Raw genomic sequence first — 25,666 nt, forward strand, 5'->3', positions numbered from 1 at the left:
TACTTCCCTTTCTTCAATGGTTGGATTCTCGAGGGGATCATGAGTTTCCTCATCTTTTGTTTCTTCCTTTGATGATGATTCTCCAACGTCATGTCTAACGTCATTTGCTTGTACAATACCTACATCATCATTAACAGAAGAATCCTTCCTCGGAAGGGGATTATCATCGAAAACAACATGTATAGACTCTTCTACAACTAAAGTTCTTTTATTAAATACACGATAAGCTTTAGAATTTAAGGAATAAACCAGAAAAATTCCTTCATCACTTTTAGCATCAAATTTGCCAAGATTTTCTTTACCGTTGTTTAAAACAAAACATTTACATCCAAAAGGATGAATAGCTAATGTTAGGCTTTTTATTTTTGAGAATTTCATATGGAGTTTTCTTTAAAATTGGCCTAATCATTACTCGATTTACAACATAACAAGCGGTATTTGTGGCTTCCGCCCAAAAATATTTTGGCAAATTATTTTCACAAAGCATGGTTCTAGCCATTTCTTCTAAAGTTCGATTTTTCCTCTCAACAACTCCATTTTGTTGAGGGGTTCTAGGTGCTGAAAAATTATGGCTAATACCATTAGAATTACAAAACTCAATGAATCCAAGATTTTCAAATTCAGTTCCATGATCACTTCTAACACTAGTGATATAGTACCTTTTTCATTTTGGATTATTTTTGAAAATGTGATGAAATTTTCTAATGCTTCATATTTAGTACTTAAGAATAGAACCCAAGTGTATCTAGAATAGTCATCTACCAAGACAAAAGCATATTGTTTTCCTCCCAAGCTAGTAGTTCTAGTTGGCCCAAAAAGATCTAAATGGATCAATTGTAATACTCTACTAGTTGATACATCATTAATAGATTTAAAAGAAACTCGTTTTTGTTTTCCTTTAGCACAAGCATCACAGATTTTATCATTATCAAATTTAAGCTTAGGCAACCCTCTTACTAAGTCTCCTTGAATTAACCATTGCAAAACACTCATACTAGCATGACCTAGTCTCCTATGCCATAACCAACTATCATGCTCATCCTTAGCAACTAGGCATAAATTAGTCATATCAATAGAATCTAAATGCACCATGTAAATGTTTCCTATTCTATGACCAATAAGCATAATCTGATTAGATGCAATGTCAATAACTTTACAACCATTAATTTCAAATAAGACATTGAATCCTTTATCGCATAATTGACTAATACTCAAAAGATTATGCTTTAATCCATTCACATATAAAACATTCTTAATTTGTATGGAAGAGGTATTACCTATTGTACCAATACCTTCAATGTGACCTTTTGAATTGTCTCCAAAAGTCACTTCTCCTCCATTTTGGCGTTAAGCTCAATGAACCGGTTTTGTCTCCGGTCATATGTCTTGAGCATCCACTATCAAGGTACCATGAGTTTGAATTGTTTCCCGTGCCTTGTAGCAATGCTCCTTTCCCTACAAACATAGATTAATTTTTGATTTTTGGTACCCAAATTCTTTTGGGTCCATATTCATTAGTTTCCAAAATCCTAGTCCCCTTAGGTATCCATTTGTGTAGGATATTTTTATCTTTAGTAGTAATGAGTTCTTTAGGAACCCACATACTTCTAATGATTTTTCCATTAGAGGTTCTTTGGGGACCTCTATGATTGTAGTTTCTAAAACTTTTTCTAACAAAGTTGGATTTTGAATTTCCACCTCTTTCAAAATGTTTTGTTCCAACTTTATCAAAAGAAGTTTTAAGATCATCAATTTTCTTTTGATGATCATCATTGATCTTTGAAAGTAAATTTGCAAATCTAAATTTTTCTTTTCAAACTCTTCTAGTTTGATTTGCAAATCTTTGATTTTACTTTCAAGATCGTTGTTGGTTTTGGATATGAGTTTGTTTTCATTTTTCAATTTTGAAACATCATTTTTATTTTTAAAAACAATTTCTCATAATCCGAAGCCAACCCATTGTACTCCTCAAATAACTCATCATAAGATAAATCATCAAAATCGGATGAGTTAGAGGTTACCTTAGAATCTTCCCCGAATGCCATCAAGCACAAGTTTGCTACTTCTTGTTCCTCTTCATCGGAAATTTCTTCATCGCTCCATGTAGCCACATGAGCCTTGTGCTTATTCTTTGATTGACCCTTTTTCTTCAATTATGGGCAATCATATTTGACATGCCCCGGCTTTTTGCATTCATAGCATATGATTGGGTCCTTCTCTTTTGGTTCATTTTTGAGGCCTTCGTTTCGTTTGAATTTTCTTCCTTGGTAAGTTCTCATCATTTTTCTGAACCGTTTGGCAAACAATGCCATTTCCTCCATCATCATCATTATTAGAATCACTCTCTTTTGTGGATTTGAGAGCAACTCCAATATTTTTCTTCTTCTCCTTTCCTTTGGTGTCTCTTCAACTTTATCAAGGTCCACCTCATCTTCAAGCATCATCTCATGAGTGAGGAGTGAACCGATAAGTTCTTCAAGAGTTAAGGACGATATGTCCTTAGACTCGATGATTGCCGTCTTCTTTGATTGCCATGATTTTGGGAGGGAGTAGACTAACTTCCTCACAAGCTTTTCATTTGAGATGATCTCTCCATATGATTTGAGACCATTGACAATTGTTGAAAATCTATCCGTCATAGCTTTGATGTCTTCATTTGGTTTCATCCTGAAATTTTCATAGCTATGCGTTAGAATACTAATTTTGATTTCTTTACCTCATCTGTACCTTCATGTGTGACTTGAAGTTTGTCCCATATTTCTTTGGCGGTTGTACACGATGAAACTCTTCCGTATTCATCTGGTCCAAGAGCACAAAATATAATATGGATGGCTTTGGAGTTGAGCTGGAACATTCTTGTCTCTCCTTCACTCCACAACCTTGGATGAGTGAGAGGTTTGATGTATCCTTCTTCTACAGCATTCCATTCTCCCATGTCACTTGCTTGAATGAAGTCATTCTATTTTTCCAATAGGCATAGTTAGCTCCATTGAAGAAAGGAGGCTTGTTGACGGGCATCGAATCGAGACCGGAGTCGAAGTTTGAAGCGGAGGCCATTGGTGACTTTAATAATCGATATAACTCTTCCCGAATCGACTCAAGAGGCGATAAAACCTTCAAATGAGTTAGGCTCTGATGTCAATTGTTGAGTTAATCGATTGACGAAATCGGCCAAGAGGGGGTGAATTGGCAATTAAAATTTTTGTGGAAGCTTTTGCAGAAAATTGAAAGTAATTGCACAGCGATTTAAAGTGGTTCGACTTTCTCAAATAAAGTCTACGTCCACTACCTTAGCTATCCACACTAAGGATTTTCCAACAAATTCACTAATTTGTTCTTTCTTTTGAGGCCAAAGAGATAACCTTACAATTCCCTCAAGAGTATACCCCAACTCTTGAGAACACTCTTTTTCCCAAAGAGAAGATTACAAATTTGCAAACTTACAAGAAAACCTCACAAGGTAAGATGTTTGCACAATTCTAGAACAAAGAAAAGAACACTCAAAGATGAATACAATTGAGCACAAAAAGTGTTCTTGAAAGCAAAATGAATATTGAATGAAAATAGGCTTGAAATGCTGAAACTTGAGGTTTGATGATTTCTCTTTGATTCTCTCTTGATTCTAGTTGCTTGATGTTTCTTGTTGTTGATCAATGGCTTCTAAGCTTGCTTAAATACACCTTGGATCACTTCTGAACGTTGGGGATGATTAGAAAAGATATTATAGCTGTTTTAGTGTGAAAACATTTAATAAAACAGCTTGGAGCGTGGGGGAATCGGTTCCCCCTTGAAGGGAATCGGTTCCTAAGTGTAAAATTCAAATATTTCGACCGTTGTACAAGGGGGGAATCGGTACCCCCTTGGGGGGGATCGGTTCCCTCCGAGCATACTGGAATTCTCGGAGCAAAACTGTTTAGGGGGGAATCGGTTCCTCCTATGGGGGGAATCGGTTCCCTCCGAGCATTCTGGAAATCTCGGGGCCAAAACCATTTAGGGGAATCTGTTCCTCCTATGGGGGGGAATCGGTTCCCTCTGAGCAATATGTAATTTTTGGCTTTGAATTGGTTCGAAATACTTTGTAAGATTATTTGAAATTTTTTATGATTAAAACTTAATTTTACACTTAAGTAAGGATTAAAATGATTTTTGAAATATTTGGAGTAATGTTTTGATATTCGAATAGTTATATCGAATATACTTAGAAAATCATTTGGAAAATCTTAAAATCCATTTAACTTAATTTGTTATATCGAAATATCAAAAATGTTTCAACAATCATCCAACGTAATAGTGCACTCCCGCACGGAAGATGAAATATGTGTGTCTCTGGTCTCTATCTCTCAATTAGTGCAGAAATAAGGTTGAATTCAAGGTTACAGTGCTCTTCATATTTAGCTATGTAATCGAATCCAACCTCAGCTAGATACGACCAGACACGACTCGGTATCTCTAACTTAGCGTTACGAATAAATGGATCTAATATACGATCATTCCTCTAATTAATTAAATAATATACAAATTAAAATATAAACTTATAATAAAAATGAATAAAACATTCACAATAATTAAAATAAAAAATTAAAATTATTACCATATGGGCAAAATGACTCGAGATATGATTCTTATTTAAACGTAGCAACTCACATTTCATTTTATAACTGCAAAAAGTAATAAGAAATTTAGTAAATAAATAATAATTAAATAATAAACTATTAAATGATTATAATATAATAAAAAATTATAGCTTCTAAAAACGACATCAAAACTTACTTAAAGCTTGCTACAAGAATTAATAAGGGAGATTATAAATTTTTTGGTGTGGTTTGAGTGTTGTATGGGAAGATATTTATACGAGCGAGGGGATGGGGACGGGCAGTTGGACGGTATTAAAGGGTAGGTGGTAATTTAATGGAATGCACGAATCATTATTTATGCCTTCCGCCATGTGTCAAATTCCCCGATCCACGTTTTTTCATTATGATGTCAGTTCGAATAGAACCACAAGAAGGTACATATTTAGAAATACACTTTATTATTACTCTATTAGAAGGAGTGCTAAATCGGTAATATTTAAACAAAATATAAGTGACATAATTATTTGATTGTTTGTGTGATTCTTGGGTAAAACGCGCCTGAAATTGGGCCCTTATAAATAGCATTTCATATTCACATTCCCTCCCACCTTTCTACACTTCCTTTGCAAAACCCTAACTCACCAAATCCCACTAAGAAGAAAAAATGGGGAAAGTCCCGCCTTCCTTTCGTCCAGCGATCTCGAGTTCCCTCACTAGAAAGCTCCCTTTAGAAATCCCAACCCCAAATCATATTCCCGAGAAAATCACCAAGAAAAACCGCCCCAACATTCTAGGAAACCCCAAGCTTCCTCAGCATCCGGCAAAGCCAAAACCTTATTCAAATCTCCCGACCTTTCATCCGCCAAGAGGTTTTCAACTACATCGTTGCCACAACCAAGTCCTCCATCGATCTTCGTTTCCACAACACCCTCTTGCAATCCTATGCCTCAATCTCCACCCTCCATGACTCCATCTCCCTTCTTCATCACATGGTCAAAACCCAACCATTGTTCTCTCCCGACCGATCAACTTACCACATCTTGCTCTCCCAATCTTGCAAAACACCTGATTCCTCCCTCTCCGCCGCTAACCAGATAGTTAACATGATGGTCAATAATGGGCTCAAACCCAATCAGGTCACAACCGATATCGCTATTCGGTCTCTTTGCGAAGTAGGGGCGCATCGACCATGCGGTCGAATTGGTAAAAGAACTTTCTTTAAAGCAGTTTCCGCCTGATACCTATACGTTCAACTTTCTTGTTAAGAATTATGCAAGTGTAGAACTTTGAGCACGGTTTACGGTTTTATTGATGATATGAAGAGATCGTTTGATATAAAGCCTGATCTTGTTACTTATACCATATTGATTGATAATGTTTGTAATTCGAAGAATTTGCGTGAGGCAATGAGATTGGTTGGTGTGCTTAATGAGTCAGGGTTTAAGCCAGATTGTTTTGTTTATAACACCATTATGAAAGGGTATTGTATGTTGAGTAAAGGGAGTGAAGCGATAGAGGTTTATAAGAAAATGAAAGAGGAAGGTGTCGAGCCTGATCTTGTGACTTATAATACTTTGATTTTCGGGTTATCGAAATCCGGGAGAGTAAAAGAAGCTAGGAAGTATTTAGATATTTTGGTCGAATCGGGGCATTTACCTGATGCTGTTACTTACACGTCTCTGATGAATGGAATGTGTAGAAGGGAATGCATTGGGTGCTGTTGTTTGTTGAAGGAGATGGAAAGAAAGGGCTGTACTCCAAATTCATGCACTTATAACACTGCTTCATGGATTGTGCAAATGTAGATTGATGGAGAAAGGAATGGAGTTATACGGGGCAATGAAGTCGGCTGGTATGAAGCTTGAGACTGCTTCTTATGCTACTCTTGTGAGAGCGCTCTGTCGGGAGGGTAGGGTTGCAGAGGCATATGATGTGTTTGACTATGCTGTTGAGAGTAAGAGTCTAAATGATGTTGCTGCTTACTCAACATTGGAGGTTACGCTCAAGTGGTTGAAGAAAGCTAGAGAACAAGGGCTAGCCGTCTAACTAGTGCCCTCGAATATCAGTCTCTCTGGTTTGTAGTTCTTATTTGTTGCAATTTGACACCCCTATTTGATCGATAAAATGAGCCACTACATTATATGGAAAAATTGGCTTGTGGCATCGTAATTTCTGTTACTGCAAATGCATTCAAGAATTAGCACATGAGAAGCCTCTTATGCTGTTTTCGGCTATGTGTGCTAATCTTTTTAAGGGTTAAGACTGTATTATGGATACTGCCTCATGCTTGTGCTCATCCAGTACGGGTAGATGAAATCTAGAGGTTCATATGAAAGGCTTCTGTGTAAAATGGCTGCAAGGGAAACACGTAATTTGTCTTCTATGTCATCCATGCTAATGCTATGTACCTTCAATGGGAAAATGAGTATGCTTTTGTCTTATTATCCGACCATATGGACCACGACCATGCATTAACAGCCAATAATCATGTTCAATTTTGGTTTTATATTTTGTGAAGCCCGTACGTGTCGCCAGGTACAATTAATTGAAGAACAAGGGGGAGGAAAGAAGTGTAAAAAATGGTACGACAATTGCGGATATGATGGATTTGGTGCAAAGAATTTTGGGTGACCAAAATAGAACAAAATAATAGTTAGGATACTAAACGTGTAGTTTATTCTAATATTCACTGTAGGTGAATCTTTGATGATTCAAAAAATTTGTATCTGACGATTCTTATTTCATGATTCAAATTTTATTTAAAACAACTTTTTGAATCAAATTAGCTTATAAGGTTATGCAATAACCAATTATTAAACTTGCAGTCTGTCGCATATGTTAAGGGCCGAAAGGAACTATAAGCGACCTTGTTTTAGATTTGATTTGTCGTCAAATTGGTTTTTGTTAGTGTCTTAAGCTTCATGTGATTGGAAAAAGCAAACAAACTTACGTGCTTTTTTGGAGCATGCATGTGAGCAGGATGAAAATGACTTCCACTAAAGACACGCCTTCAACATTGTGGTTTAACGTCGGACTAAGCCGCCTAATGGAGCTGCTGCGAGCTTACACATGTCGCCACGCCACATAAGTTTTTCCAATCATCATCGTCTCCCAAAACATCATTCATGGCGAAAATTACTCATATGATTCCTTTGCTTATATTTTCTTCTTGTTTTTTCCTTGACATCAAGATTCAATTTGGAGTTATTCTGTTTCGTGCTTGTTGTGGATCCTTTTACACAGGATATTCCGCCTGCATAATCACTGTCTTCACATCCTGCAGGTTGTAACTTTTAGTTTGATTCTGCATGTATAAATACTCCAAATCACAAGTTTGATTATGCGTCAAATAGCCACTGTCGCATGGCGAAGAGGTATGCTTCATGTTTCCTTTGTGTTTTTGCGTCGATTGCAGTAACTTCGTTGTTCCTCCGTGCTGAGGCGGCAGCGGCACTGGCAGCACCACCAGCCGTCTACATATTCGGGGACTCGACCCTTGATGTCGGTACTAACGACTTCATTCCTGGGTGCCTGGCCAGGGCAGATTTCTACTTCAATGGTATTGATTTCCCTCACTCGAGGCCAACGGGGAGGTTCAGCAACGGCCTTAACACTGCGGATCAGATAGGTAGGAATCCGCCATTAGCTTTTCACTTTGCTAGTGATCATGACAAGTATTAACGACTCCTTTGATCAATTTGTTTAGCTATTCTTCTCAGGTTAACGAAGAGTCCGCCGCCATTTCTATACCTTGTCAACGCTCCATCAACTTTCCAGGAGAAAATAGTGCAGGGTGCCAACTATGCCTCTGGAGGATCCAGTATTTGAACTATACTGGACAAGTAGTACGTGACTTTTCATCTTTTTAGTTCTGTGAACTTCAAATAAACTTCAAGGCTTAAATTACATATTACATAATTACATCTGCAGAAAAGGGCGATTTCCTTGGAGGATCAGATCAAACAGTTCTCAGCCATTAGTTCAAACATCACCAACATGACAGGCAGTGAAGAAGCAACCGATATGATTCTTTCGAAAGCATTCTTTCTTATCAGCATCGGAAGCAACGACATCCTCGAATATCTGCTTAACCCCACGCCGCCAATGTCGGTACTGGAGTTCAACGCCACTCTGATATCCACATACGCGTATCATATAAAGGTTCGACCATGATTTCCCCTTCTTTCAGTTGGTTCACTTGAAGCCTTGAACTATGGTGCGTCTTTTATACATGTTTCCACATATGTCACAGACTCTATACGATCTCGGAGCACAAACGTTCGCAGTTTTAACCGTTCGCCAATCGGGTGCACCCCATTCGCTCGAGCCGTCTTCACTGGTATCAATAGCTGTTTCGAACCGGCTCAAGAGCTTGCACTAGAGTTCTCCTTAAGCATGATGATCGTATTAGACAACTTCAGCTCCCAAGTCCAAGACATGAAGTATTCGATGGCGAATACGTTTCTGATGACCAGTTTCTTCATGGGAGACATGTTGGCCTTCGGTAAGCATTTACTTATTACCCGACACGAACAAATAATCATTTTGACAATCCAATGAACATGTTTTATTCAGGTTTCAAGAACATTGCAGCAGCTTGCTGCGGGAATGGAACTTATGACTGCAATCAGATGGCAAGCTTTTGCTTGAACCCCGACGAGTACTTGTTTTGGGACCGGTTCCATCCAACGCAAAGGGCATCAGAGTTGGCGGCTTTGACTCTGTTTGGTGCATCAGAACCACTTGTGGCTCCCATGAATTTCAGCCGGTTGCTAGGGGTTAACATATAGGATCCACCGATGAATCTTGCATATCCACATTACATTGTTTTTAACACCAAAAATAGACATGAATATAATATCGACCTGTTTCAATTCAATAATGTCAGAGAATCCTATGTATTTTGTACCTGGTGTACGACCTTGTTTAATGAAGTGCCACCCAATTTGTCATGTAATACAAGCTTTTACGAGCATCTTCAACAACCTCAATTATTAGAAAATGGCTGCCAGTAAGGCCTGTTTAAGGTAGCTGGATCAGTACAGGTAGGGACAAAATGAGTGTGTTAGATTCGAGTAAAGTTCAGTCATCACTAGAATTGAATAGACTTGACTCGAATTCTTAATGAGCCGAAACAAAACTACTTGACACCCGACTCAAGAAACTAGCGAGCAACTCAAAGAAATGATATTAATTTTAAATTAAATTATTAATATTATTAACTTTCAACTTCACAATCCACAAGATGTCCTAGGTGAGCTATGCCATGATCTGTCTTGCAAAATGAAGGATATCCGTAAACAGAACCTCATTTACACTATCCGATTCAAAGACTTTCCTAAGAATATAGGCTATTATGCTCAAAGTTTCGATTTCTCGTTTCAAACAAACCAAGTATAAGAATCGATATATACAGTCACTGAATATGTTTCAGAACTGCATTCACAGATTGATGAGCGAAATACGTTTGCCTCAGTTGAACATAAGGGTAACCTACAAATGATATGAAGCGAGCAGGCTTTGAGAAGGAAATTACTCTATACCACACTTGATCATTCTCGTCCAGCTCGATCGAGAACCGTTCTTTCCCAGCCTGATTTCCAGCAAAAAATCCAAACCATGTTATCATCAATCAGGCTATGTAATATGCAGCAATAAGCAATCAATAGAATCTGATTGTATTCAACAAACTTTCAAAAGGCACAGGAAAACACTTCATGCAGATAATCAGCCATTTCAAACTCAAAAAGAAAACAATAACTTGACCCAACCAAAAACCCAAGTCATATTTTGTTTTGAGACTAAAAACCGCAACTCAGAAGAAAAAAGCAGTAAACACTAACCAATAGGTGACCTTGTAATGTGCCACTACCAAAGCCAAAGGAGGCAACGGTCTTCTTAGTCTTAGCCCTTATGTTCTCCTTTACACATACCACTTGGAGAGGCATCATGACCCATGGCAGAAATTCCTTGAGACAAACACAGAACTTCTCCCCACTTTTAATAGGAGTCTTGGAATCAACAAATGCCCGATCTAATCCAAAGTGCCTACAAACAATACCAAAAATATATATGGCCATGATATACCTCTCAGTACTAGTTATCTGCATATACAGGGGGGGGAACCCAATATGCAAAAACAACAAACCTCCAGTTCTGCAGAGCAGTCTTGCCCTTTTCATAGGTCTCAAAACCAGAACCAACAAAAAACCCTTGCATGGTTGATTAAATAACCATCTTTGGAGAGCTCCTTGTCTTCCTTAATGCAGGAAACCGGCTTTGCAGTAGCTCCTTTGTATTTAGTGTCATGGTTGAATGTTCCAGACCTGGTAATAATAACATAAACATCAAAAAGGGAAAATTCCCCACAAGAAACAAAGGAAATATGCCTAGTTTGAATGTACAAATCAACTAGTTTGTATTTGGTTTACTACTTGTTAATGCAAGATTTTTGTTGTTCAGGAGAAGGTCGAACCCAGTTCAAGAAAACCATTTCTGTCAACAACCATGAATAATCCTCAGTCACCCAAAAACTCAAATAATAAAGTTCTTTCCCCCGAAAAAAGTATGAACTTTAATCATAAAATGTTTAATATAAAAATAAATGTCTAAATTATACATAAAATTAAATTTTATATGTAAATTACTTTTAATTAAAGATAAGTATCTAATTTTTCTAATTATATTTTTAGGGGTATATTGTTAAAAAAATCATTAAATAACACGTGTCACGTTTAATTTTTTTAAAAAACTATTTTTAGACAATATTTTATTCTTTTAAAAAATAAAAATATAAACATGACACGTGTCATTTAACTGTCCTTTTCACGGTAATTACGTAAAAGTGTAACGGAGAAAATATTAGACACTTATTTTTAACAAAAAATTCTTTAGATAACAAAAATCAATTTAGAATATAATTTCGATATTTATTTTTAATATTAAGCCGTCTGAAAATGATTAAGTTTGTAGTTGATAAATCAGAAAATGAAGTTTACTTGATATACAAACAATTAAATTGCGAAACGGACAACATTTAGGGAGGGTAATGGATCGGGTTTTTGGTCAACTCCCCAATCTGAAAATATGAATCTTCTATCTAAATTTGATCTGACCTAAAAATTATATATCGTACATACGCCATTATCCGATCTGAAAAATATATATTTTCCCCTCAACTTTGATCCAACTCAAATTTTTTGAGTATAAATTCTATCCTACCTAACCCAGCATAAAATAAGGATTTAATTAAGAAAATAATAAATTTTTAAGGAAATTACATTATTATCCCTAAGTTGGTTCATGTCAAAATGTTTCACCCTCCATTTAACAACACTCCTTAAAAAATCTAACTCGACTCAACTTGAACCCAAATTTTTTTAAAATCTGACTTTATTAGATCGAATCAAATTAAAACTTTCGGACTCAATTATAATCCCTAACAATAGTCGACTGTCGGGAGTCAACTAGAAGGAAGGAGGAAGAGAAGAGGTGAAAATGGCCGATGTACCCATTTCCACGTAGACCCAACTCTGTTGAAAATGTCGCTGAACTGGGCCTGGCACTCTAATTACGCTGGGCCTTTTATTCACTTGTGATACAACCGGATACGGTAGAAGTATTATTTTTTTATGGACTCATTTATACTCTTATTAATGTTATCTTCAAAATTATTTCTTTAAAAATAATGTTACAAAAATATTATATAATTAATCAACATGGTTGGTTCAAGTGGTAATCAACTTGATATCACTTAAGCAATGTCTCAGGTTTGAATCATTGTGTATGCAGAAATTCACCCACCAAAATCAGGTGTACAACCCGAATCGGTCTAGATTAATAAAGGTGAAACCTTGAAACTGGAGGGCAACAAAAAATATATATATAATTTTAAATTATATTTAATTTATTAAATAATACTTTTGTAATTATATATGTAAAAAAATTGAATAAATATACCAATTAGGTATTGATACATGTCACAAACTAAATGAAGATTAAATTTATTTAATTAAATTAAAATTAAGTTGATAGAATATATAGATATTGAAGATCAAATATGTAATCATATCAATTCTTTTAACAACCCGATCACCCTATTCATTAAGTGTTAACGATAAATGACTTAATTGATGTACTTAAAATAATTAAGTGGTCTGATTAACAAAATTTTAAAATCGGTGGTCAAATGAAAAAGGAAAATAATAAAATAAATAGTGATACGAATAGTTTACCCTAAATAAAATCATCCTCCCACGTTCTTAGTCTGACGATCATTGTTCAGCAAGAAAAAGTAGCACTTATATGGCTTGCACGGCATAACTCCTTGCCTTAAAGTCCCCCCCCCCCCTTCCTCCTCCTCGAATCAGATACATAGAAACAAAAACCAGCCGACTTTGCAAATATTGGCACCGCTAGAAACTGGTTCAACGCAGTTCGAAATAAGTTCATCAAATGATCCCACCAAAGAGACATATCAATTATTCATAGCAGAAATCTAAGTCACCATCCAACGATCAAAGAAGCTAGAGACTTCCCCAACATCTCAGCTTCGTCTAGATCGTCATTTCAGACAAAACGTTTAACCAGAGAGGACATTGCAGCAATTAAAATCCAGTCATTCTTCAGGGGTCATCTTGTAACTACATGCATTTCTTTTTCAAACATCTAAGACATGGCTAAACTTAACATTTCGTGTTCTGGTTTTGATAATTGAAAATTATAATGAACAGGCGAGACGAGCATATAGCTCTTTGAGAAGCCTAGTCAAGCTGCAAGCGGTGGCCCGAGGGGCGTATGCAAGAAAACAAGCACGTCTAACAATGAATTGCATGCATGCACTTGTCAGGTTACAGGTCAGAGTTCCAACCCGCCAACTCCTCGGCAAGTATAGTGACTGACCGCCGATTTGCCCTGCAGTGTCACCTTCAGTTTCAACTAGCCATAAACACCGTTTGCTACAGGTATAGGTCATAACATTTTCTATTGCAAAAATTTCCTGTACAACAATTCCTGTACTCTTTTTCACAAAATTGCAATAAACAAGAGATCGAGTCACGATCCAGGAATGTGATAATGATGATCTGTACCTTTTCAGATGATCCATTTTACAGATTGCAAAAACGGAAGAAATGAAGAATCAAGTATTAGGGCTTCACATAGCAGCTTAGAGAAGAAAGAAAAGTTGGAACCAAAGAGAGGGCAATTGTAACTTAGGATAGCTGAAAACTGAATCTCTCTAAATGCAAGCTGCTGTACTGAATAGCTCATCATTCATAATGCTATATATAAAACGATATAATACGTACAATGCAGTCAGACAACAATACATTTAGTTCACAGCATCCTCTTTACTATTAGGGTTGATGGTGTCCCCTCAACATAGATGAAAAAACACCGACGAATGACTTGCTCATGTTGCAATCTTCCCCCTTATCTGCAACCTGACACAATAGTATACCATTTTAGAATTGTTTGATAAGGCAAAACAAAAAGCATGTCATATGAATATTGTACCTCTTTATCTATTTGTTGAAGGATTTCTACAATTTCAGAGAAGTTAGGCCTTTGAGTGGGGTCCTGCTGCCAGCATCTCTCAAGCAATTCCCCTAGTCTTGGGTTTGTATTCTTTGGGATCGCAGGACGAAGATTCTGAAAAGACCATTAGATTGTTATAAACAAAATATCCTCCTTAGCACAAAAAAATAATTTTCGTATTTTTTTGTACAAAAAGAAAAGTACCTTTTGCACCACACCAACTGCTGCTTGAAGTGGAGTCCAGAGAGAATATGGGAGCTAGCAGTTGCAATGTAAGAATAAATCAGTCATAAAGATATAAATTCTCAAAGTATCATACTCGTAGAAGAAAGAAAGTTTGCCACAGGCAAGTATCCACAATAAAAAAACAGAACCATTCCACAAAATAACGAGTCTTACTTCTCCTGTCAGTAGCTCCCAGAGTGCTATCCCAAAGCTAAAAACATCTGCCTTGTGATCATATGGTTTGTGCTCAATAACCTACATTAGTTAAGATAGGTTGATGCAATATTAGATTAGAGCTCCTTCTAGAATTGAAATTCATGTTTGTGTCGATTAATAAGTAAAAAATCTACAGTGCAAGGTGGTAAATCAAATGATAAAAAAGTGTAATCATTTAGAAGATGATCATATTTAATGGGTTAGCGTCACATACAAAATGATTTTTTAGTTCCGACACAGAATTAGTCTGAACACCGTAACATGTATTTTTATGATCTTGAAGAAACATAAAATAGCTAAGTTTATTACAAGATCATCGGAGTAGCTAAAACTATTATGATGTAAAGAATACAAAAGAGAAATATAATGTCCAAGAAAAAATGCATACCTCAGGAGTTATCCAGCGGTATGTTCCGGTTTCAGCTGTCATTACTCCCGAATGAGCCTGCACTCTAGCAACTCCAAAATCGGCAACTTTAACAACCTGTAAAGGACAGACCAATAATTTTAAGACAAATATCATAAGTTAATCAATCATACAATTTACAGTATACTATAATCCCAGTCAAAAATTCATAAGGAAAATAAAAACAAAATAGTTTCTAATAGAAAATTAATTAATCAGTGACTTGATTAACAAAAACAGCCTACTTGATTCTCATCCATCAAAAGATTGGCAGTTTTCAGGTCTCTGTGGATGATTTTGTTTTGATGCAAATAGTTCATTCCCTTGTAAACATCAAGGGCTACTTTGAGTAAAGACGGCAACTTAAAAACACCCCTTTGCTTATGCAGATAGTCATATAAGCTACCTCTGGCCATGTATTCTGATAAATCACAAATATCACTATAAAAAAAAAGGAAATGTTTCTGTTTTTATAAAGCCACGGAGTGTATCATCATAGAATTAAGGGGATGAAAAGGCATACACATCCAAATATTTAAATTTTGGTATAGAATTCAGACACTAAATTCGTAATGGTAGGTTTTGTGTCACTCTCTCAGTTTGCACTCCAAAGCCAGAATTGTCCCCTTCTAGCAACATAATTATAGATAATATCTGGTAAAGATAAAAACAGAAACACTTAACAACACCATTTTAGAAGCAAAAGTTTCAAAATTTTATGCACCAAAGAAAAAAGTATAGAGCATAATAAATCATAGCTGGAAACATCATTAGATTATACCAGTAACAATGCAGGGGTTTGGAGCTCTTGTACATGCACCTATGAATTGTACAACGTTCTTATGTCGGATTTTCCTACAAACAGGAAAAGGGGGGGGGGGAAAGAAGAAAAAGGTTGAAATTCCACTGCATGTGAATATCCACCTTGAAAATAAGTACCAATAAGTCTCAGCTTCCAAGGAATCAATGATATGATTATAACATTAATGCATTCAATAACTATAGAAATTCTTAAACTGAACTATAATATGTGAGGACCATGAAATATCCAAATGATACCTGCCTCAAGTTTTCTTGTAATACTTGCACCCAATATATACAAACTATATATATATAAATATGGACACATGACATCATTTAGTTCTACTAGAGGCTAGTAGGAAAATGATGGAGTTCAGACTTCATTACAACCACAAATCAAACCAAAAATAGAGAAATACATGGTGCTTTGCAAGAAAATTGAAACGCAATGTGCATGGTAAATATATGATATGCAGACTGCAAACTAAAAAAAAAGCCTATCGCAAAGCTATGTCCCTCTGAAACGTTCAAAGTTCAAACCCTCCTTTGAGAGCTAATTATCCCATTTTCAAGAATAACCAGCATCAATAGTTGTCTCCTTTAACTTTTTATGTACCAAATAACCAATATTCCCCAGTATAATATTCATTCACCATAATACGTGGAACTTACAGCATCTAGTGATTCAGAAATCTAGGGAGAGGTGGAGCAAAACAATTGAACTAAAATTGTGCACAACAGTCAACCAGTTTCTTAACAAAACCATACAAAGGTGGGCACTGGTATTGAAACTTTAGGAACAGAAATAGGGAAAATAATTGACCAATTGCTGCTCAAAATCTTTGTGGTGCCAGGCAAGAATCCTACCTATCTGGTAGAAATGGAATCATCTGAGACATCAGAAACAGTCACTTGGTCTAGTGAACCAGAAGATTCTGGAAACCCATAGAAACAACTGGTAATCCAAGAATCTAGCTCTGATACAGTGATGTAAGCTAACAAATAATTCCAGAAAATGGTGAGATGATAGGAAAGGCATAGAAAAGAATCTCAGCAATTGTATTACATGGAGAGAGGTAAGAGAATCTGATAATTTTTTAATATGAGTTTATGATATTTTGGCTTGAATTTGTATTATTATGAAACATCCAACTATAGAAGACATTGACGATGCTTATCACCATAAGCAACTGGTTCACTTCAAAACAATTAGAATATATCGCCGATCCAACAAACCTCATAATAAAAACTTCCTGAGAAAACTCTCTCAGCAATTCTCCAGTAACCTGCTCAGGCTTGAGGACTTTAATAGCCACTTCTTGACTATAATATGTGCCTCTGTATCTGAAGATGTTAAAGAAGGTTATGAGTTAGAATTTGTACTCTCCCCAATTCAAAAGGAAAAAGAAGCATGCTTGAGGCTGACAAAACTTACAGATCACCATATGAACCAGATGCAATCTTGTTTTCGATTTGAGCTTCCTGGAATCAATTTCCCATACGTCAGTTCCATCAGTTGGGATTTCAAGACAATTGGGTAAGGAAAATACCCCTTCTTCGACGAGCCCAGTCATAGCAGATTTTGAACTCTTTGTAGGATAAGATGGCCCCTGCATCCACATAGAAACCAATCAAATGGAAGCAGAAAAATACAGCTCCAGTAATCCATAATCAACATGATTGCTACTATGGTCTTACAAGTCATCATCAAGTACAAGGAGTTGGGTTGATCTTCCGAAAAGCAGTGAGTATGCATATGTTTGGAGGTCAGACAAAATAAGCTAAAAGTGGAAACCACAGTTCACCTTTCACTTTCTGGAAAGTTATATTTAGCATATAATCACTTTAATTAAGAAGAATAAATGCCAAAGCTTCAATTTGGATATATACAAAGAAATTCTATTCCAACAAAGAGGAAGACTACTAGCCATATTCGGCAATCATCTGCAGCACTAATAGCACTGACAAGGCTTGATTCAAGATTACTAGAGAAAGACAAATATGATTACATTCATGGGCATCACAATAGGAGTGGTGGAATGAGAAGAACAATAAGTACCTTAGACTTTAAAATTTCCTTCTCTAGTGCATCTTTGAGCCCATCGATTTCCTAAAAGATTAATGAGTTAAACAATGTTTTATTTGATCCAATTATTAGGGTGAACATATATAAGAGCAAACCTCAAAAGGCCAACCATCAACAACAAAAACATCCAAAGAGTACCCATCAACAGTGGAAAAAGCATGAGCTTCCTGAATGTTCAGTCCAATCTCCGCAAGTAAAGAAGTCAACTGTAAAGTAATCATTGATATCTATCATTCATTACAAGACAAAGTTTCAACAAAAACATACCAAATGGGATCTTCCTGCAACAAGAACATGGTAAAATGTATATATAAAATTTCAAATGAATCTGACATCATATCATTCCAGACAAGAGTATCATATAACCAGAGGTGTTAACTTCTACGGTAACTTGACTCTCATGTCTCAGCATCAAATAACTCTTGTTAAACCACAATGTTGTTACCATTTCCTTTAAATTGACGCAGAGGCAGAAAATCAAGAGATGAGAAATTCTGTTTCTACAAAAGCTAATGCCAACATAAAGAGTGATATCCATGGCATCCCTTTCAAAAAAAATCAGTAAATGAAGTGTTAAAATTTATCTTTTTTCTTTCTATATGAAAATTGGTTAATTACAATATCAATTCTGCTGCATAATATAAGAAATGAAACTCCAGTATCAGTCGTGTTAAGCAACAAAAAGAGGATGGCAGTATTTATCTAAAAATTTATGAGAAGTTGAGAACACACAGTGGAAGGCATCATCAAGACAGGAGAAGTGGAAGCATCAACTACCTGACTCAGGAGTTTTGGCCGGTCAACTGTTGAAAAGGTGATCTCATGCATAGGCCTACAAGAGTCCACCTTAGAGAATATTATTTAATGTAAAGGCAAGTTATGCACCTATTAACAAAAAGCAGTGAATTAGTTAAAGGAAAAAAAAGGCAAGGAAAATAGATAAGGGCTCAGCTCAAGGGTCCTAGTGTCAAACAATAACCAGAAGAGAAAGAAAAAAGCCACTTTGTAGTACGAGACTAAAAAAAAAGTGCTCAATTCAAATTCTTACCGGAGGCATGGTATTGAATTCACGTCACTGTCTTTATCTTTCAGTTGCTTGAAGAGAAAAAGCTTCAAAATGAGGCGATGAACCAAAGGTAGGCGGTGGGTGAATGCTGAAGAAAGACAGAAATAAACAGCAGGGATACCCAAAAAGAGAAAACCGTAGTTAAGTTTGGGTCTAGAAAGAATATGGAGGAAGAGCATAAAAAGAATCCATGGAAATACTAATTTTAACTACAAGAGCCTTACCCCAGTCTATTTGAATGATAAGCACTTTGTGCATCTTCTTTTACAGATGAATCAGAATGAACAAAGTCAACAGAAGGTGTGGTGGAGACAGGATAAACCTATAGAAGATACCAGAATGAAACAAAATTATTTTTAACATTCATCAATAAAATACTAATCGTCAAAGCTAAGCTACATTCAATCTCCAGGATTTCAAGAAGGGTAATAGGGTATATCACGGTCAAAGTGAAACGTCAATAGAAATCCCACATCCTTAAGTTATAGAGGTGTCAGACACGCAAAAATGTATACCTGCACTACTCGAACTTCAAAAACAGGACGATTAGCAGGGTCCTCTGCCAGATGCAATACTCTTTTGTGTGTAAGAACATCTTCTGCCCGTTCCACATTTACATCTAATGCGTATCTATCAAAAGTAACATAAATCTCAAAACATCATGGCAGAACAACTGATAATTTAATATAAGCTCAACTATTGAACTTTTCATAAAAAAAGAAGTACCAGTAATTTCGAGCTTCATTAACTAGACTAATGTGGAAGGATAATGAAAAAGATCAAACGAGACAAACAAAACTGTTTCTCTGATTTGATTTGAACTCTTTTTTTTCAACGTTTTGCCAACGACAAAATGAATTTTTTAAAAGAAAGAAAAAGGATCATAGTAAAATTCATGAATCCTTATATCTAATTTACCCTTCCAATCATCAGCAAGACAGCAAGCAAACAATCATTTTAAGGAGAGAGGTTCAGAATCGACCGAAAGCAGAAAGCTAGGGTTAGACGTAGTACCGAACAGGGAGTCGATTGAAATGGAGCCAGAGCTGATCATCGAAGCCAGGCAGATTGGCTTCCTCATAATTAGACTCATGGATACGCTTAAGTACCTCGTTGTAAACGTCAAGCTTTTGCCTTTGATGTCGAGGATTCACATGGGCCAACGAGTCCACAGCTCTACTCCCGCAGCTCTCTGCGTCCTCTTCAATCGCCATTGGGGAGTGTCGCAACAACCACTCCAGCTAACCAAAACAGATTCACAGGAAAAAAAATGGAGGGCTCAAATATTCATTAAATAAAAATTGGGAAAACGAAATTGAAAAAGAAACGGACTAAGCTTCTTATTATCACTTGAGAAAAATCGGAGGGGAACAAGAAAATGGAGAGTGAAACAACGAGATGAGACGAAAACTCCAACTATAACATAAACGTGGTCTAATTCTGTTACAAGTCCCTGTATGCATATATATTTAGAATTTAGTCATTTATTTTTAATCCGTTATTCTGTTACAAGTAGCACACATGATCAATATGACTAAATTATATGAACTAAAAATGATCAAATTTTTCGAACAATAACTAAATCTACAATTTATACATTGAATATAACTAATTTTAGAATTTGACTTAATAGGTTTTGTTGCATAACATAAGAACTAAGAGTAACCAAATTAAAATATAAGTATTAGATTAGTAACTTATGCATAATATAGAAACTAAAAATAAAATTTTAGCTTTATTTTATTATTCATGAATCCCCTAAGACTATAACAAAAGCATGAATAAACTATAAAATTAATCACTTAAACTTTTATACATTTTTTGGGATTAATATTTTATTATTTTTATTTTTATTTAATTAAGATGTAATTATTAAAAGTAAAATACCATTAAACCATTAATAGATTGTCGATATAACATAGCGAATACATAAAATAAAATAAAAAAAATAAAAGATAAATTACACAAATAATAGCTGAAATTTGGAACTATCGATAACAATTTTAAAGTAGACAATCGAAAAAAATTAAAATAAGTTAGTTTTAAATTTCAGCATAATATAGGGATAAGAATTAGATTAAACTATTGTTTTTAATGTAGACCTTGCGATTTATGATACAATGGAGTATATAAAATCTCTGATCAATACAATCTGATTGGGGCAAGTTTCACCTAAAGATGGCAACGGGTTAGGTTAATGTCTGGTTTTTAGTCAACCCAATCCGATTTAAAAGTATGCATCATCCACTTGAATTCGATCAAACTTAAAAATATATATATCATCTGCCCGACTTTGATTCGATCCTTATTTTTAGAGTATAAATTCGGTTCGACCTGATCCGATATAAAATAAGGACTTAATTAAAAATAAAAAATTAAGAAAATTACATTATTATCCTTGGATCGGGTCGGATTTTTTTCCCCTCCACCCGAAGCCAACTCGACCCGACCGGAACCTAATTTTTTTATTTTAAAAAATTGACCCTATCGAGTCAGGTCGGAACCCGTCGGATTCGAGTTAAATTGTCATCTTTAGCTGCAGCCATGGCTTCTCTCCTTGTAACAGCGGGTGCCAAGGGTGAAAGGCGGTCCCTCCCCAATGCTACTATCATGATCCATCAACCTTCTGGTGGGTACAGCGGCCAGGCTAAAGATCTCACCATTCATACCAAGCAAATCGCTGGTGTGTTGGGATGCATTGAACGCTTTTGTAATCCAAGCACACGGGGCAATTGGTCGATGTGATTCAGAAGAATATTGAGAGGGATTGTTTTATTACACCCCCGAAGACCTAAAGAGTTTGGGTTAATTGATGAAGTCATTGATCAAAGGCCAATGGCTCTAGTCATCGAAGCTGTAACTAAAGGAATCAAACATCATTGATCATTTGTATAATTTTTTTTTATAATCGGTTTAAGAGTCACTTTTTTTCCTGTAGTATACATAATTTATCATTTTCGCTCTTATCATATTTTCACATCAATTTAGTTTTCGAAATTACTCAACTGCATTAATGTTTAAAATATTTACTATTGTTTAAGGTTTTAAGTTTGAATTTAGGGTGTATATTATAGGACGATGCACTTAAACAACTTTGAGGTTTAAATAAATGAGAAATTATCATACGGGCGAAATTGATAAATTTGGTCTACTATATAGGCAAAGGTGACCTTTAAATTGGGACATGGGTTGGGCAGTAGTACTTTGCAGAAATAGCTAAACCAGAGTTCCAAAGTGAGAAAAATATATACGGGGTTAACTGATATTGTCCTTTAAGACGAGCACGTGGGTTGGGTCGTACAGTTATAAAGCAAAGCATGAATTCAAAGGTGTGCCCCAATGGAAAGATGGTGATACACTCTCCGCATTGCCGAACCAGAAATTCAACCACCATTAATCAAGGAATGTCTCGCTCTCACTCCCTCTGACCAAAATTACTTAGGCACTCACTCAGCCACACTGTTTGTAGAAATAGCAACTGTTGTTCTATCCGATTTTGTTGTATTTTTGTTCATGCTTGATGTACAGCAAGTGATGTGTTGGTTTATGGTGATTAAAGGGTTGGGAAAAAAATTGTTGAACATTTGTAATTTCCTCCTCATTTAGATAGAGTGTCATCGATCGACTATGTTCTGAAAGTAGGGATGGAATGAATTTTATATCTCTCCTTTATCTTGAGAATGTCAATGATATTTTATTATATATATATATATATGTGTGTGCGTGTGCGTGTGCGTGTGCAAGGGAAGAACCCAAATATATGTGAATCTAGGTTTTCCAGTATTATACAATGAATCCAGAAACATACATACATATTACGCATCCATTCCAGGAATTTCACTCACGCTTATCTAGCACTGAAATTCTAGGTTAACAGGTTAATGGTTCTCTCTGCTGACTACTTTGGCATAACAAGATCCTGTGCCCTGTAAACTATAATAGCTGAGTACTGAGCAGCCGATGAAACTCCGAATCGAATTACCGCTACCAAAACATGTCACTGATCATCACTTGAGTGGCGTAGCTTCATTAGTTTGTCTCTTAACAATGCTGCACAAAATTCGTTTTATAGTGTAAAACACTAAGATCTTCAATGTTTGATAACAAAGGAAAGAAATAGCATTGTGAGTTGGTAATTCATTTCGTAGATTCTGAAATTTTTATCTTGGTTACGAGATTATATTCTATGTTTATTACCTGCATCATTGTACCTTTCTTCATCGACAGCTAAATCTATATTTCTCACCAGATTCAACTCCTCCGTTAGCAAATCCGGGCCATCTGCAGCACTGGAAGCATAAAACCCTGCGTTTAGTTAACAGAAAACAACCTATTTTTGAGAAAACTCCAAAGGCAGGCATATACAACGAACCTGTCGAGCAATACATCATAAGTAGACTTTCTATCACACACTCTGCACATCCCATAGCCAATTCTAATAGCATCTTCCAAGAAAATCTGTTTACTTACATAGATAGGAGCCTGCATACAGAAGACCACAAATTAGAAGCTTCAGAGAAGCAGTCGGTTGAAGTGAATACACACAACCTTGAAAAAAGGAGCCATTTGACATTGAAATAAGAGAGAGATTGCAAAACTGGAAACATTAGACCAACCTACTCAAATCAAACCAATTAGTCTCTATTGAACTTCAAAGCTGATATTTATACCAGTATATCTCAAACACAAAGAGAAAACAAGTCTGGGTAGTGATCAAGACATAGTAAGACTAGAAACGAAGCAATTCCCCAGTACATACCTTGCATCTATTAGCCACATTGATGGCATCCGAGGGTCGTGCATCCACACTTATCACATCATTTTCCCCTGGCTGTTAACAAAAGAACCGACAATTGAAACAGGTGCCTTATAATTCTAAGGAAACAAACGAACTAAAACGATCTTTCAAGTTTTAACCACCTTGGTAAAATATAACTTTGCAAAATAAGTATTAACAACTCTTTCTGTAATTCTCACCATCTTAACCTGGAACAAAAACATGTACAAATCAATGAAAAGAGATATTACACTGCATCATGTACAATTTTCCTAGGTTAAAGTTAGTGCAACCGAGAATATCGATCACCATCACGAAAGTAAACCAACTCCATACTTTGTATTCAAGCCTCTCCACAACATGTTTAACAAGATGGAACTGATCTGGACAATCCTGCAAAATATAAACCACAGTCAAGAAATGAATACAAATGACATATGTTTAACTTATAAATAAGATCAAATGTTTAAAACAACAGATTAACATATTACCCCATTCTCAACTCCCAAAAAGGAAGCTATTAATTTTTCAACAGCGAATTCACCTACAAGAGCAGATTAATCATAAGGAAACAACAGATCCAACGAACGACAGCAATGTAATAACATGGTAAAATTGTTGATTTTCATGTTACCTACAATAATGGGTAGCAAAAAATCTCCATCACAAGAAATCTTAAGAAAAATAGTTGGACTGCGAAATCGACTAAGAAAGGATTGCCCAATTGAAGCAATTTTAGGCCTTGACATGGGATGCTGTCTCCTAGACGACAGCCATTTTATTTCCTCTTCAAATCCTTGCCTTAACATCCGGTAGTGCGAAACAGTTTCTGTTCCAACACATAACCCCAAAATTAAACATATTCCCAAATTTTCTTCACCCAATTCAAGGAAAAAAAGTTTCTTTTTTAAGTCAGACCTGAAACGAGAATAGAAGCTTTAAAAAACTGATGATCTGGGTCGTCCTCGTTGCTAAATTGAGACCCGAAGCTACCATGGATCGAGTGGCAAGAAATGAGGGCCCGTTTCGGATTAGGGCGGGGATTCGCCGTGAAATGTAAACGGATGGGAGAGGAGCGAAGCGGAGGAAAAGAAAAGAAGGGTGTTGGGTGATAAGCATCCGGTGAATCTGAGAAAACCCAGAAAGTGGAGAATGTACGGGAGCAAAACTGAGCACCGAGCATCGTCTCCGAGAGAGATGAAGGAGAACCGTTTGAGATTGGGAGGTTTTATATGGAAGAACAAGTAACCAATGACAGGGACAATAAAGTTTGTTGGAATTGGCAAAGAAAAGTGGATGGAACGCCGACCAGACATCCATACATGCGTTTCAAATATGTAAGATTCGACGCGGAAAGCCAAACTGTTAGGAGTGAGGATTTTTTTTTTAAGGGGGTATACCAATCATATTACCACTTAACTATAGGGTAATTGTTAATATGATCATCATATTTTTTATTTTGGTAATATGACTACAAAATTATTTAAGTGATTTCAATGTAGTCACTTGCTGTTAAAAACAAGCGGCGTAGCTGATGTGGTTATTATTGACTAACGATAAGTCAAAGGCCTAAATCAACTATACCGTCTACATTTAACGATAAGGGGTATATTGAAATAATTTAAATAATTATGTGATCATGCCAAAATTAAAAATATAGTGATCATATTAACACCAACCCTATAATTAAGTGATCATTTCCTTGTTGATGCATTTGTTGCTTTACCTTAAAACGAATCAAATAAAAAAAAGTAGTCAACGATATCCTCCCATAATTTTATTAAGAAACAAGACCTTGTATGGTCGAAGTTGCAGCACCAGCACTATGATCATTGGCAGTCCTCCGCTTATTAGTGTATCCATATCTCTAAACTCAGTCCACCACCCAAAATAACTAGTGTGTGTAAATATCAGAATAGGCTATAGTTTTTGAATTTACGATTATTATTATCAAATTTAACACTTTCTTAAATTTTAA

The 25,666-nt window shown here is 35.9% G+C and overlaps 1 protein-coding gene and 4 pseudogenes across 1 annotated transcript; 2 read left to right on the forward strand and 3 right to left on the reverse strand.

Annotated features, from left to right (window-relative positions):
- The first annotated feature begins 5,233 nt into the window (after positions 1-5,233).
- LOC120119048 lies at positions 5,234-6,620 on the forward strand (annotated as a pseudogene).
- Positions 6,621-7,937: 1,317 nt separating this feature from the next.
- On the forward strand, positions 7,938-9,364 carry LOC120119043 (annotated as a pseudogene).
- A 626-nt stretch (positions 9,365-9,990) lies between these two features.
- Positions 9,991-11,084, reverse strand: LOC120119037 (annotated as a pseudogene).
- A 2,743-nt stretch (positions 11,085-13,827) lies between these two features.
- LOC120118923 lies at positions 13,828-20,251 on the reverse strand (annotated as a pseudogene).
- Positions 20,252-22,660: 2,409 nt separating this feature from the next.
- Positions 22,661-25,012, reverse strand: LOC120118925 (bifunctional nuclease 2-like). Its single transcript, XM_039138834.1, has 9 exons — positions 24,607-25,012; positions 24,323-24,517; positions 24,180-24,232; positions 24,025-24,081; positions 23,832-23,897; positions 23,671-23,742; positions 23,284-23,393; positions 23,109-23,200; positions 22,661-22,961 (listed from the first exon to the last, which is right to left on the reverse strand). The coding sequence occupies exons 1-9, from the start codon at positions 24,869-24,871 to the stop codon at positions 22,909-22,911; spliced, it is 963 nt and encodes a 320-aa protein (XP_038994765.1). The 5' UTR covers positions 24,872-25,012; the 3' UTR covers positions 22,661-22,908.
- Between the last annotated feature and the right edge of the window lie 654 nt (positions 25,013-25,666).

This window comes from Hibiscus syriacus, unplaced genomic scaffold (assembly GCF_006381635.1).
Source record: "Hibiscus syriacus cultivar Baekdansim isolate YM2019G1 unplaced genomic scaffold, ASM638163v2 tig00110330_pilon, whole genome shotgun sequence".
NCBI lineage: Eukaryota > Viridiplantae > Streptophyta > Magnoliopsida > Malvales > Malvaceae > Hibiscus > Hibiscus syriacus.